The 15,804-nt window shown below is 43.1% G+C and overlaps 1 protein-coding gene across 1 annotated transcript in view; it reads right to left on the bottom strand.

Annotated features, from left to right (window-relative positions):
* The window catches only part of NIPAL2 (NIPA like domain containing 2), a 45,876-nt gene extending 31,233 nt beyond the window's left edge, over positions 1–14,643 (bottom strand). The window contains exon 1 of the mRNA XM_062627341.1: positions 14,269–14,643. Within this exon, the coding sequence (XP_062483325.1) occupies positions 14,269–14,373 (105 nt within the window). The 5' untranslated portion in view covers positions 14,374–14,643. The remainder of the gene's footprint in view (positions 1–14,268) is intronic.
* Positions 14,644–15,804: the final 1,161 nt, after the last annotated feature.

The raw sequence follows: 15,804 nt of genomic DNA, 5'->3' as shown, positions 1-15,804 counted from the left end.
ACTGAATCCAACTGTCTGTTGGAAATGCTCATGCATTTCTGCAGTGGCTTACATTCAGAAGGAGAAGCAGACATCAAATTGCTCTGGTTGAAATACTTGGCTGACGGCCACATGTCAACAAGACATGACTGACTTGTACAAGGAGATGCAGAGAGCAGAATGCAGGAGGTCAGAGGGCTCCTTTTGCTCACACACCCTCTTTGCCAAGTATCACAGCACCAATGCCACAGCCTGCGTACAGAAAGAATTCAATAAGAAGCATTACTCAAGAGTTTTGCGCACACCTTGGGGTACCTGGCCACTGGAGGTCCTTCTCATCTTGCAGTCCCTCCCCACAAGCTGGTATCCAGGGCTCTCACACACTGTGCATTTTCCAGGCTGAGGGAACAACCTTCACTTGGAGCAGTGGGGAGTATGTGACAAGATGTCTTAGCATACCTCAGCACAAACCTCTGCTGAGATCAAGCACTAACAGTTACAAGGACACTAGCAGCCCTGAAGCCTCCTTCTAGACTAGAGAAATGCTGTGAAATGGTCCACACCTAAAGCTCCAGAGGAGCAGAGGGGATGGGTTTTCCTTCCTGAGGCTTTGATGACTTTACTCAAAGCTTGGTCACTTCACAGATGGATTATTGCACTCCCCTCATCATCCTGCACAGACAGCAGCTTCAATACAACTGCAGTTAAATCAAAATTATTTTCTTGCTCCCAAAGACTTGTTCTTTTTAAATGACAACATGCTCCCTTGTGAGGGGGTGGAGAAGTGACCTTGTCAGCCCCATCATGAAGAGTTGAAGAATAAGGAGACAGTAGGGAATAGAAAACAGAAACTGCCACCTCATTTACCCTATCATTTTGTTGCTTTCACATCAGTAACTGCAATATATCCACACTACTCCCAAGAAGAGAAACCAGTATCTCTGCAGATCTTTTCATTTCAGCAGCCAATTCTACCCTTACAGATGTGTCTTTGGGTTACCCCTTATAGCTCCTTTTTCCCAGCTTTCAGCCAGGGTCATAGTCACTGTGCAGGACTTGGGAACCAGCACACTAGGGAGGAATCAGCCCAAAAGATGGTGTCCATACAGCTCTGGAAGTAAAATTTGCATGCAGTTGGTGGGCAGAGGATGAGGCTGTGTTCATCTGTCATCTAAAAAAATGTGCAAAATCATATGGGTACTGGTGATAACCCGAGTACCTGCCTCCAGAGACTGTGAATCAAATGCCACTTTGATGGATTTAAACATGGCATGGGCAGGGACTCCAGCAGGAAGTTTTCCAACGTCCTGCAGCACTGTTGTCTTCTCCATTAGAGCAACAACTTTTGTGTCATGGTGGTTGCTTTGTCAGGTACCTCTCTGAGGCTGGCACAGATATCCTTTTTGGACCATGCTGTGTCTGAACAGGAACCATAATCCCAAAAGTCAGTTCTCTTCTTAAGGTTCCAGAAATTGCCAGGAATAGAAAACAGGACAAAAACCTGGATCTTCTTAATTTCTGTGAAATACAGAGACATGCATGACTGCTGTCTCAGTACTGCCCAGTGAAATACCGAGATCAGCATTTCCTTCAGCTGAGGTTGTGCTGGAACGTGGGCTAGTGAGTGGGCCCAGCTCAGCAGGACTCAGTGCTGGGCAGAGCTGTGGGCAGAAGACCAGTCCTGCTGTGGCATCACTGGAGCACAAGTTGGTGGCCTACATGGCTGAAAATGGGTCCTGGTCTACGGGCAGGGCAGGGCAGGGCAGGGCTGTGGGCACTTTTAGGGCCCCAACAACCACATGCAAAGCTGCTGAGGTGACACTCCCTTGTGCCTAACATAACCAACCTTCTGTGTTCAAGGCAAATTCATAGCAGTGGCCTAGGCTCAAAACTTACCCTCATTGCTTAAGTCATTTTATTGTAATGACCCCGTGTTTCACCTGAGCACTGCTCTTGGCATTTATACTGCACTGCCTGCTTCAGATTGACATGTGTTAATGAGCTCTGATTAATAACATGGTATCACCATACTCCCAAACTCAGGGCTGGGCAGACCTCTAAGAATTAAAACCAGGGTACAATGCCCTAAGGAGATCAAACATCACAGGGATCTGCTCAGGGACATGAGATGAAAGTATAGTAACTCCATGCAGCTATAGCATGGCTAAACTGTCATATACACGTTCATACTCAGACCTGCCAATATTAAAGAAAACCACAGGGAACAAAAATGCAGTAAAGAGGAAAATAAAATTGCAAACTTCTCAAATCAGAGCGCATCTTAAACTGGCAGGCAATTTCTAACACACAAGAGTTATCACACACAGCAATGCTCAAAGTAGGAAAGAGAAAAACAGGATACCATATCCCAGGCTAGTAAAGCCATGCATGAATGAAAGATGACCTGTGACAGAAGATGGATCACCATATCAAACCAAAATGGTTGCTGTGTTTTCCTGAAGGCCCCAGCAACCTTTCTGTTGTCATGTCACATAAAAGGCTTCATTATTTGTACTGTGTCTGCCATTCAACATCCTTTAGAGGCTAGAGGGCTTTTGGAACAGCCAGTTTGATAAGTAATAAACATTATATTCTCTGAAGACAGAGATATCATCCAGTTGTGATATCACCCACAGCACTGTGGGTCTTCCCACACAGAAGTCTTGAGACAAAACTTTATTAGGGAATTCAGTTACAAACACCACAGAAATTTGATTTCCTTTACCTTAATACGTTTTGGAACCAGCCATGAAAGTCACTTGCTGGCTTTGCAGTCCTTTATGGATAATCCCCAAGCACACAAACCATGGACTGAGGATGCAGATCTGCTGTTTTCCTTGGTGGCAAAGCCAGCTTGAGGAATGCCTTCCTCTGGTCCCCTGTTCCTTCACTGCCTCCTTTGCATTTGTGGGGTTGGAAAGGAGCTGCTCCAGGTTTGAAATAATCCTCTCAGACCATATCCTTTTAACATTATGTACCTTATAAGGCACCTGCCAATGTTTAACACTAAAGGCAGATCAAAATTGGCAGGGTTGGATGGGTTAGTGGGCATCCATTTGCCAAGTGGCAGCATATTGCTATTCAAAATAGATGAGCAGCAGTATAGCATAGTTCCACACAGTCCCACTTCAAGCCCTCATGTGGGATCTAATACTTGTTTACCCTAGCACCTTTTCATAGCATTCTGGCACTATTTTAAAAAGGCATTTTATGCACAAGGTCTTTTTATTGTCTAAGTAAAATAGGAAGGTTACGGCACATGAAAGCCAGGCTGAAATCTAAACCTTTGGCACTAATTCTAATAAATTTATCCCTTGCAGACTAAGATCTGCATTAAAGACTTTATTACACAGTGAAATGCAATTTATCCATATTACATGTGTGTTTTCCTAATGGACATTAAACTGCAGTTGCCAGGACTGTTAAATGAAAACTTAGAAAAGTTAACTTGATTTGCATTGATCAAAAGGTACATGGCCATTATTTATGGAAATTTGCTATGCTATAAACCGATGAGCAGGAAAAAAAAAAATCCACTTCAAATGTGTATTGTCAGCTCACTCATCAAGTCTAGTTAAAACCATTCCTCCTATTTGTCTTTATTTCTGCATTTGTGCTCTAAGTGGGTTCCCCACAAACAAAATGACACATACTGCTTCAAAAACTACACATTGTTTCTGTTAATTAGGATTTTGACAGGTCTGAATGGATCTCATTAAGGGGGGGGGGAAGCCTTCTAAACTTCCAATTCTGAAGTAACTCTGAAGCAAGGGGAATTCAGAGTCCTTAACAAAAACCATATTTTTCAAAGATCCACCATGTGTAATTAGGAGAGGCTTATCATTTAGCTGTTATTATTCAGGGAGCTCTGGATGTACTCAGTGCTTTACAGATGCATAAAGAAAACAAGGTCCTTGTTTCAATGGTTTTCATATTGCAATTCATGTACTCATATATGGGTTCAGGGCCATGTGAAGTACTGAAGGACAGCTGAAATAAAAGGGCAATTACCAGTACTGGAACATGTAATGAAAAGAATTTGATTTTTATTGTGACATAAGAGGACATTGTTAAATCTACAAGAAGGAGCAATTAAAACATTTGGCACCATCTTTGCTAGGAAGAGGAGAGAGAATTGGTAGCTAAGTCAGGCTAAATCTGAGTGAAGACAAGACAGTTTGCATGTTTTACACAGATAGCCAGGCTGGTTTCCAGACCACAGTAAATACAGGTCCTATCTCATGAATATTACAGCATCCTCACCTTTATTAGGTTTTGCCTTCCATTACATCACAAATTTAATACATCTTTTTGCAGAAAAGAGACAAACTGTAAAGGTTAGAAGGAGAGCCTGGTAAGTTATGAAAAGGTATGGGAATTTGAGAGGATGAAACAACTGCAGAAATGGGAACTTTCTAGTCATCTCCATGCTTTAATAATTTTCATGATATTTTATTTATATTTTTCAGTGATTTATTAATGTCAATAACGAAATACAAATGAATAGTGAATAGTGAAATATGCTAAGGCAACTTTCTATATGCTCAGTAAGGTTATATACAAACATACCCAAGCCCTATAATGGTAAAAAGCATTATGAGTAGTATTTTTTTTTCTTTTGAAGAGTTACAACCAAACTTCCCAAGACCTAAACTTCAATTTCTTATAATCAGTAAGCAAATCTCAAAATCAGAAATAAATGGGAGAATGGAGAAGCAGCAGAATGGATTTTTACACCGTTCCTCAAGTAAACAGCCTGGTATACTTTGCTGCATAACCAAAAACTATTTCATATTCTTACTACTTAGATTACAATTAAAATCTTCTCCAATAATTGTATAACAGAAGCTCTGAGGATTTCAATCATAGCTGATAATATCTTACACAATTTTCTCAAGGACCATCACATAACATCTCCATGGCAACTATAGAAATAACATACCAGAAAAAGCAAGAAAATAATTATACACTTTTGCCATTTTACAGGTCCCTCAGGAGAAAAGAGACAAGCCAGCATTGCCTGACCAGCTACTCCCACAAAATGGCCAGCTGGCTCAGGGATACTCCTCTGTTGCTGCCGTGGAGCAGGCTTTCTGAATGTTAATGTTTGATCCTGTCTAATTCCTGGTGTACAAGGTAAGGTTCAATCCAGAGCACTCAAAGCCCAGGTATATTAATACCCAGAAACCACAGCCTGGCTGACACTGAGAGGCTGTGCTGCTTCTCTCCCTGTTTCAAGTGGCTCCCTGGACCCATAAATAGAAAGCCAAGGAGGAGATGCAATGCTTATGGGGAGCTGGAGCGTACCAGTTCATGTCAAGTGAAATGGAGCTAGCTCTGCCTGTACTCAGAAAGACAGGCAAGCTCAAAAGGGAGCCATCTCAACAGCTGAGTGAATAGTGCTTTTAAGTGTTTCATGAGGTTGCAAAACAAGGCACAGAGAGTACTGTCAGAGACATGGCTCATTCTGCATGTACACACAAACATGCATCCAAACCAAGCATACCTAGCTCATTCCCTCTTGCTATTGTAGTACAATCATGCTGGAGTACAAATGAGCTATTTCTGATTCCGCTTAAATGAGACACACAAAACCCTGACAGAAACGTAGCCAATACATTTACCAATTCTTGAAAGAGCTTTTAATAAAAATCTCCCTTTACCAGCTGAGAAGAGCTCATGAGGGGAATGACACGTCTCTTTCAGCATGCACCTCTCCAGCATCACTTTCCAGGCAGGCTTGTCTCCCATCCTGTCTCAATTAATCCTCTGTTAGCTGTAACTAACCATTCCTTTGATGTGCACAGAAAAAGCTTCTCCACATCACAACCCAAGTGAACATGTCCTGTTGCCAAACCCCAGTGTCACACATGTGGGCCAATAGTAAACCAAGGCTGGAAATGAAGACACTTCCAAACCAGTGGTGTGTCAGAGCAGCTTCTAACAGAAGTAACAACAGAGGGGAGGGGGGAAAGAAGAGATCTGATTGCATTTAAACCAAAGTTTGATCCCTCTGTTAAACTACTACTTGATTTTATGGTAGAGGAATAGGCAGCCCAAAGGCCCTTCCAATCTGCTGTTCCTGCAGAGGAGGGGTGCTGTACTGTAGTTCCTTGCTTTTCTTCCTGCACCTCATGCATTTGGCTCTCCTAGTTCCATTTCACAGAATGTTAATCACTTACAGATAGTTCCTAATGAAAAAAAAAAAAAAGACTGGACTGCAGAAGGCAGAACCTTCTGGTTAGCAACATTATTCACTGAAATATAAACAGCTGCTAGATTACCAGTGATGATTTCAAAACAAGAGGTCTTGCACTCTAAAACACGCACACATACATATGGGTGCATACTCACACAAACACAACCGGATGTTTTTAATTTGCAGATACTTCTGGTCAAAAATGTAAGATGCAAATTAGGGAATAACAAATAAAACCTTTAAAGAAACGTATCTACTCTCCCTTCTGCTGCAGAAAACAAATCAATTTATCCGAATGATCCCTTCTAGGTACCTTTAGCACCTTTTCATGACATTCTCTGTTGCACCTACAAAAATAACAAGGTGGCAAGTTCGTTTTTTTTCCCCTCCGTTTTGAGTACAACTGATCTTTCAGCAAGTGTACCTCACAGGGGTTCTCACATATAGAACTTTGTCCTTTTCTCTGGTAATTTTGCATTAGTATAGGATATAAGGGTCAGAAAGCTGCTTCTGAACAGGGATGGGGCCATGAAGTGAAATTGCCTCTACTCCCTCTCAGGAATAAAAAAAAAAAAAATTAAAAAAAAAGAAGGAGAACTGAGCATCTGGCTCATGATGCGAGTGCTGTCATCTCTGTGCTTTTGTAAACCACACATTGCACTTCAGTTTGTCCTGGCAGCCTCTAATCTATAGTTGCTGTAGTTTAACTCCAGTCAGCAGCTCAGCTCAGTCAGCCTCCCATTCACTCTGCCGCAGCAAGATGGGGGAGAGAATCAGGGGGGTAAAACTGAAAAAAAAAAAAAAAAAATACAAACCCAAACCTGTTTCTGTCTCACCCCACGAGCTAACAGGCAAATCAAAAGCTGTGTGCACAAGCAAAGCAAAATCCAGTACTCACTACTTCCCACCGGCAGGCGTCCAGCCATTTCGAAGCCAGCAGGTCTCTACCACACATAACACTTGGGAAAGCAAATGCCATCACTCCCAAAGTTCCTCCTTCTTCCCCCAACTTTTATTGCTTGTGACAATCTTGTACGGTATGGTGTATCACTTTGGTCATTTGGGGTCACTTGTACCAACTATGTCCCCTCCCAGCTTCTTGTGCACCCCCAGCCTACCCCCAGCAGGGCAGTGCAAGAAACAAAAAATGCCTTGATGCTGTACAAGCCTGCTTACCAATAACGAAAACATACGCATGTTATTGACACTTTTTTCATCACAAATCTGAAACGTAGCACCATACAAGTTACTATGACAAAAATTAACTCTGGTCAAAACCAGTATGATAGTCAAAAGATGGAGCTAGAGTCTTGATCAAATGAAAGCTACTATTATTTGTTTGACTGAAGCTTCTGCAGACACTACAAGCTTTACTTTCCCTCATCTTGACATAATAACTGAGTCATTGCTGCATGAAAACCCAGACAATGAATGAGAACGTTCACAGTGCTTTAGTCACTTTAGGGAGACAAAGATTGTCACTGAAAGATACTAATGTCATTAGAAATCAATAAACACGAACCTTGTGGAAATTCCAAAGCAGGCAGAAAAACAGACAAACAAAAGCACACCAAAAAACCCCGGCAAAACCAAAACACAAGCAGAAGACAAACATTAAAACATAGTAGGTTAGAGTCATAAAGCAAAGTAAGTGGAGTCACAATCTATTTACTCCCAAGCTGGAGATCCCCAAAAAATTAAACTAGGTTTTAATTGGGGTTTAACTGTCTGGGTACAAGTCTCTTATGTACCTAAAACATTTTGATTGTTCTTCACAGGAACTTCTTTTCAGTGCCAATACCTTTGGCTGTTGAAGAAAAAGGCTTCAAGTGTAAACCATATCATATGGCAAAATGACTTTGTTCTGCGCAGGATGACAGCTAAGTGATCAAATATGTTAGCCAAGACTGGTGGAGATTTTATCTCCCATGAAACTGGTTTGATTCTAGAGGATTAAATTCAGCAAGAGACTATGTACACCCATGTTACTACTTCACCTCAGTCAATATGAAGAAGCCATGTCCAAGGAACCAGCATTTGTTTTGCTGTCATTGCTTCCACACATGGAGGTGTTTTCCTCTGAACTTTGCATTCACCATAGGCCTCTGCATCACAGCATTGATTCTATGGAACATAGAAGGATACAAAGGGGAATACAGCCAAAGAGTCACGGTATGTCTCATCCCATGATTTCTATGACAGTTCCATAACCTCTATTCATCTACTCATCATGGGCAGAACAGTTCATATCACTAAACAGGGCCAAAGCTTCCAGCCTAGATGAATCAACAATGGATATCGTGGAGGACAATGGAGTTACACTGGTATAGCCTCAATTTAAGCAGTACACATCTGTTTAGTTTGATACTGACTATTTACTTTTGAGTACACCCTGTAAATATCATTGCCACATTTAAGATCTCTGCTCCAGGCCTGGTGTCGGTTTCACACACCAACTGTCTTTTGAAGATGCTGGCAGTATGTTCCAAAGTCCAGATTAGTCGCAGAATGGAAATCATGTCTCCCAACTGTTCACATTAACAAATGCCATTCTTCAGGGACAATCTGTAGTGACATTATAAACATGAGCATAACAATTTATACATGTCACCAAAACTCCAAATGGAATAATTGCAGCCTCCAGTTACTAGGTTAGCCAAAGGTCCTCACCTCCCTTATGACTGAACTACACAGTTTGTTGTTCACTCATCTTTCTAAAGCCTTGGGGTTTCTGTTTGGTCAAATTTCTACTTTGGATTCTTTTTATTCCTTCAAACAGGAGTTAATCAGATCCAGCACACTGTTGGAGACATGCAAGGTTAAGATTCCAATATCTCTTTTTTTCCCCTCTGATGCCCAAAACAGACTTCAAGAGCATAGGAAGAGAAAGATCATGCTTCAGCTTCAAAGAGAAATGAAGTCTTCTTTGGGTCACAAAATTGTAAGGGGCCAATGTCACAGGTGACATTAGATAAAAGTTGCCCTTCTCATATAAACAATTATATCAATGAGTTTTTTCCTGTCAGTGTAGCCAGGCAAAGTGCCCCATCAAGTAGTCAAATGAGTGCTACAGCAAATGAAGTGGCGGAAGCACAGATTCAAGATGAGAGCAACAGAACCACTTTGGGTGGCAGCAATGTCCTAGTTCTACACAGCAACCCCATGAAATCTCAGGAGCAGATAGGTCTGGCTGCTCAGGCAAAACCCTTCACCCACATCACCTTGTAATTCCCAGGTAAGGCTGGGACACTAAAATCAACACAGCAGCCACAGCCAATCTAATATAGTCCATTATTTGCAAAGTAGCATAGAAGTTTGGGGCAGGGAGCACAAAGCACTGCACTGAGCCAGACCTTTCCAAATCAAGGTAGGGTTCAGACTCATCCCATGCTTGGTCTTCCCAAATCAGTGCTAAGGGAAGAGTAGCACAGACCCTGCTTTGCTGGCTTCAAACTAAATCCGATTCCACTGTTCCAGATCACTGTTCTGAAGAGCAGTGCTTATGATTTAAGCCTTGTTGTGAGTGGCTGAGCTTGATATTAGTCTGCGCTATGCCTACAATCTTCCTGTGAAATACCATTTTGAAACAGTCCAAAGCAAAATAATTTCTGCACTAGGAAGGATATGTATTAACTTGTGTCTCAAGTTCCCTTGGCATTTGTCTTCTGCACTGCACTTTCTGAGAAATGAAAAGAACTGTCATGTTCCTTATCACCTACAAATTCCCAAATTAACATTCTCAAACCTCTTAAAACAGATCAGTGTAATTACAAAGCTCCTGTTTAACTCACTGTCACCTTAATAAAAATAAATAAATGCACATGTTCCTTAACATACTCGGGAAAACTGAAAACTCATTTTACTGTAGCAGCTCTTGGGATGGGAAGCCCTGAAAAGAGTCTGAGATTAAGGAAACACAGCCCAATGAGAATCAGGGAACAGGCACTCAGCAGTTACAGCTGGTGCTCAACACAGCCCCAGCCCTGTGACACTGATTGTTTCCAATCTACTGGCTGAGGTCTCCAGGAGGAACCACCAAGACTGCTTCAGTCAAAACCACCTGTGACTTTTCAGCCTAAATAAAGGGGACTTGCTCACCAGCTTCTGTTGGCTGTCAAACTAGGACTTGTTCAAGCAGCTCTGCCAGCAATATTGAAGAGATGAAGTGTCCAGACAGATGGAGGATGAGCTCTTCCATCAATAACATCTGCTTTGGGTCCTGTGTCCTCAAAGCTCAAAATGTGGGGCTGATCTGGTTTGCTGTATCTACTGCCCAGCACCAGCCTGACAACTAAAGAACACCATGAGTTTCAATGCCCTTGTTTCCTTTCAGGGAACAGTTTCAGAATAAGGAGCTGGGGGGAAGTGGAAAATTTTTTCACCAGTCTTCACAGATGAGTACAGTAGCAGAGAGCTGTGTGAAGACAAGTTTGTCTCTACTCTCCCCATGCTCCAGGACTGGCTTACTGATTAGCCTGGAACAGTTAACATCTGCAGTCCATCAGGAAGTAGACTACAGCATGAGGTACCCTACTGAGGCTGAGAAAATGGCATTAAAAACCTACGAAACACTTAAAGTGGAAAAATCAGGAGGGTTTGCCTTCACCTTTGTCCTGGGTTTGGCTGTAACAGTGATTTTTTTCTCCTTCTTAGTAGGTGGTGCAATGCTGAGGCAACCAGGAGACCAGGAGAGACTTCTTCACTCCATGACAAGTTCTCATTCATCATTTCCAGTTACATCTTCATTCACATAAATCATGACAACCTTTAATAGCCCAATAATACCTGGTAGTTTGTTTCTGTGAGAAGAAAGGTGCCCCACTTGAAACTTGGCTCCCATCCACCTTGACACGCTCTAGAACTTTCCCTTATTGAAAGTCATGGTTGGAAATTTCATCAAGCACTTAAAATACCCTGGTGAATATTTGTAGGATGTGCCATGCCAACTCTTTTCTCTGATGACAGTGCCAGATGAAGAGGCCCTCTCTGGTTTTGGGGTGCTTCCTCAGCCAAGCGGAACAGAGAAATAGTCTTCCTCTCCATGGTGGCAGCTCCTTGCCCTCCTGCACTGAGGCAGCGCAGGGCCAAGTGCCCTCACAGCAGCAGGAGTACCATCAGGGACTGTGCAGCCACTGGAAGAAACTGGGACCAAATCATACCCTCACTTTGCTGAGGCTCAGTGGAAGAAGACATCAAGCCTTTAGCAAGGGGATGAACTGAAGAACTGAGTACTGAGGGGATGAACTGAGTACTGTTTCTCCTTGAACATAATGAGCTAAAAAGCCCTAACACTTCACAGGAAATCTAGAGTTCATATTTACAATAGAAGGCAGTGTAGGCAGACCTCACAAAGATGTGTTTTATTTGTGGGATGTCTCATCACAGCTTATAGCAGCCACCCTGCCCACCGATCAGACCACACAAAGGATCAGGTTTCCTGGCTGCATGTATTCACCACCTGCGTCAATGGCCTGTGACAGGCTGTGATATATTGTCATGGGACAAGAGGCCACAGATCCATCTGAAAGAGCTGTCCACATTCTAAACCTCAAATATAGAGCCAAAATGATTTATTACCGCAGCCCATGAAATAAAACAAGCTCTCGAGGTGAGCATCTGGGCAACCAGTAACCAATAACTCCGAGTTTATTAAGAGACTGGCAAAGGAGGAAAAAGAAGCAGGAATGAAATGAATTTCCATCTCTAGCTCAGCTTCCGCACTTGAACAGCTACACGCTGTGACAGCACACAACAGCCATGTGAAATACTGAGTTAGAGAAGTATTACATCTGAGCTTTTGCTGACTATTCTTACCCATCTGTTTTCTCCTTCTCTGATACAAAGTCAAACCAAGATCAATATTGTAGATAATATCAACTAGTCTTGAGAAATGGTTTTATCCATAAACAGCAATATCAGAAATAAACAACCAACCTTTTAGAAGGACTGGGGGAAATAAAGGATTAAACTGAGGCAATTACATACACTGTCCGTTAAGCAGAGAAGGCCCACAGGTGGCGACTTCTCATATTCACTACCACAGCAGACCCAGAAATATTACAATAATATTAGTTTGTCAGGAAATACTTCAGGTAGCTAAGTACATATTTCATCAGATTTTACTGCGTCATTAAACACTCCCATGACACACACCACAGTGCTGAGACAGGGAAGGCTGTGGCAGCACAGGATTCTGTGTTGCTGATTTCAGAGGTGTAGTTCCTCAAGCACCAACCAAGCTACATCCACACTGATGCCAAGGAGAAGCCCTACCTCTACTCTTCTTTCATGACTTCACATTTGGCCTTCTACCCTTATGTTGACAACTAGCACTGACAGGAGAATAACCACAATTAACAAAACAATAGCGAAGAAATGTAATGCCGACAGAGGGAGGTATTAAACTGCACAGCCACATGGACACAGGCGCTTTAACTTCTTCCCAGGACCTGCGTGTTTATAGACATCACTACTCACTCTAGCGCCACAGATTTCCCCAATACATGTATCAGATCTGCTGATCCCATGTGGATGTCTCTGATGCCTATGTGGCACTAGGCAGCTGTGACTGGCAGCCATGCCAAGCCCCTCATGTCTACAGACTCTTGAAAACAGATCTCATTCTTTCACCTCCTGATGGTTCATGGGGCTGAAGGGCTGAAAAACACTCTTCCAAAAGCAATTCATCACAGCCTTCCTGAGGAGTTTCCAGGCAGGTGGGAGCTGGGGCACTTGTCTCTGGTAAGAGACAGAAAACAAAGAGCTCCTCTTTAAACCAAACCAAGAGAATGAAATGGCCTCAAGAAAAGGGAAAGAGTCCTTGTGTGAAGACCTGAAACTGGATTGATCCACTGAATCACAGCCAGGAATGGAGGGAGAATAGGCTGCTTCTCATATTTCCAAACATTTAACGTGTGAAAATGGGGGTGCACAAAAGGATGTGAAAACACATGACCCAGAGTTGATCATTACCTGCTCCAAAGCTTCAGCTCAAGTAAATGGAAGCACAGAAAAATCAGTCTCAGCCATAGACAGCCAAGCAACTCTGAGAAATGATTCATGTGTTCCCAGAGAACCACCAGACTAAAAACACAGCAGTCCTCGCGCACACACACACCCCCCCCACACACACACAAGGAGTACCGGGACAGGGCTGGGATGTTTTGCAAGCAAACTGATAATGACACCATGACGTGCAGGTGGGTGTTCCCATGCCGAGGGAGTTCCCTGTTACTGCCTTTCCCTGGCAACTCTGCAAGCACTTGCAGCTCTGAGACCCTAACTCCCAAACCCCTTGGCTCTACACTTGTCTCTCGTAAGGGATCTCAGCTCTGGTCCTGGGAAGTTCTGCTACCAGCAAAGAGTCCTGCTGCTCTAGGGACCTAAGCACAGGAATTCACAGGTTTCCTTCCCTCTGAAAACACGGAGTTGAGAAATGTCTCCTGCCATCAGGATATTCACGCAGTAGCAAATGAAGAATTCAGAGGGGAAAGTTTTTGGGACCTTCCCTGAGCTACTACCTGCTACTGGGCTGCTCACAGATTAAGGAGAGCAGTTAGTTGCAAGTCATTTTATGCACAATTTATACCAATACTTTGCATCATAAAAAAGTGGTTTGCTTCTGATGCAGTGAAAAACAAGAATGTTGAGTAACCTCCCATGCCTCCTAGTCTGTGAAACAAAAAACAGGGAAAAGGTAAAGGGCTTAATCAACCTCCAATTCATTTTTATTGTTAACAGATGCTTCAAGTTGCTAGATCTCAGGCAGCTTCAGTCTGTCTTTTGCAGTTGCCCAAATACATTGTCATCACTGACAGCAACAGAAACACTGATGACAAAAACCAGCAGTGCTCTACACAGAACAACGCAGCTCTCTGCCCAGTTCCTGCTCACAAAGGACTGCTTGGAGCAGGAAACCAGGGCTGCACAGGCTGAACAACAGGGTGAAGGGGGAGCAGGTGCCCACAACAAACAGGCACTGAAAAGGGGCTCTTCAGAGAATAGTGGGGAGAGACTGCAATGATGACCCTGCTCTCCCTGTGTCCATTTGTATCTGGCCCCCAGCATGAGGCCACATGGCTGACACTTACCTTGTGTGTATGGTACCAGCGTCCAGAGAGGGACTCACTTCCAGTGTCTGGCCCTCCAAAGGACACATTCCAGGATGCCCACTCCAAAGCAGGGAGGATGATCATGTCCCTGTCCTCAGGCCCCAGCCACTGGCCATTCCATGGGCTGCCACACCAGAGTTGCTGTGAGGAGCACCAAGCACGACCAGTATGCAGCACTCACTTCCTGGTGCATGGAAGGCTGTTCAGTGGGTCGCTCCACACATAGGCACCTGCAATCAAAGTCTGCAGCTACCAGCGGGGACCAGGAGACCCTCAGCTAAGGAGTATTTGTAGCATAGGAAATGAGAGGAAGCCTGACAGGTTTTGCTGCTCCCTGCCAGGCTATTCAGGTACCTTTTATTTTCACTCTCTGATGTCCCCAGTGCCCCACCCTGCTCTGGAAAGGTAGCCTGGGAATTTAACTCCTTCAAATCAGTGCCTAAATCTAATGGTCAGTTATTAATTCCTCATTGCTGGGTTGAAAGCATCGGAAGTTATTGTTCCTATATGCATATAGTCACTTGCCTAAATTCTTACTTCTGTCATTTATTCTTTGGCTGTATTTCCTGAATGGTTTCTTTGCAGAGATTCCAGGCAATGGGCTTGTTCCCAGACTGTGGCTTTATCCTTTCATGCTGTTGGTTTTTATTTTATCACTTAAGCTCTCCTGGGGAAAACAACAAATGAAAAAGCACATTAAAAGGGAGAGTAGGATCTAGCAACGTAGGAGCTTAGCAGAATTACATGGGAGAGAGAAATAGGCTTATAGAAAAGTATAGAAAGGAAGAATTAAACCCCTGCATCTTCAGGCTCTGGAAAAGATAACTGTTTGCAATCTAGAGAGCTCATACTGTACCTTGGGTGTATTGGGTTTGAAAATATCCAGGTTCCTGACAATTACTGTAACAGACAAGGGTCAGTAGGCAGTTACTCTATCACCTGCTACAGAATTTTCTCCTACTCTCAAGAATTGCCATCGATTGTTTAATTCCAGTGGGACTGGTGGTCCTGCCATTGGCAAGGTGCCCTGAGTGAGAAAAAGTCAGCATGCAGAAGAGCAGGCTGGGGACTGAGTTTCCAGCAGGCAAATAGGTGTGATAATGGAAATGAGCAGCAGCAAAGTTGACTGCAGAGAGAGAAATGAGGATACAGCCCCTTGGTGCAATTAACCTGTTCAAAAATGGAAGGAACAAGCAGTTGCAGGAAAGAAACTGAAGTTCAGTTAATACTCTTCTTCTTGACTACCTAACCAATGTTTGCATTAGCCACAAAGATGTTATTTTAACTCAGCCAGAAGGTGATATAGGAAAGGCAGAAGTGACAAGGTAGCGCTTCAGTTGGATGATGGTATAACACCCTGAAATACAAAACCTTGCCTTATAACAAGCAATGTTTTGTTCCTGTGTGTGGCCTAACTTGAAATACCAGTTTCTGTGAACACAGATCCAATGAGTCCTCTGTAAATACTGGAGCTAGCTGAAGCCATGTATACATAGGTACACTGGATAAAAACAG

The sequence above is a fragment of the Pezoporus occidentalis genome, unplaced genomic scaffold, assembly GCF_034315485.1.
Source record: "Pezoporus occidentalis ecotype Australia unplaced genomic scaffold, CSIRO_AGI_Poc_V1 ctg3, whole genome shotgun sequence".
NCBI lineage: Eukaryota > Metazoa > Chordata > Aves > Psittaciformes > Psittacidae > Pezoporus > Pezoporus occidentalis.
The sequence above is the reverse complement of the archived record's forward strand: the minus strand, read 5'-3'. Positions and strand labels throughout refer to the sequence as shown.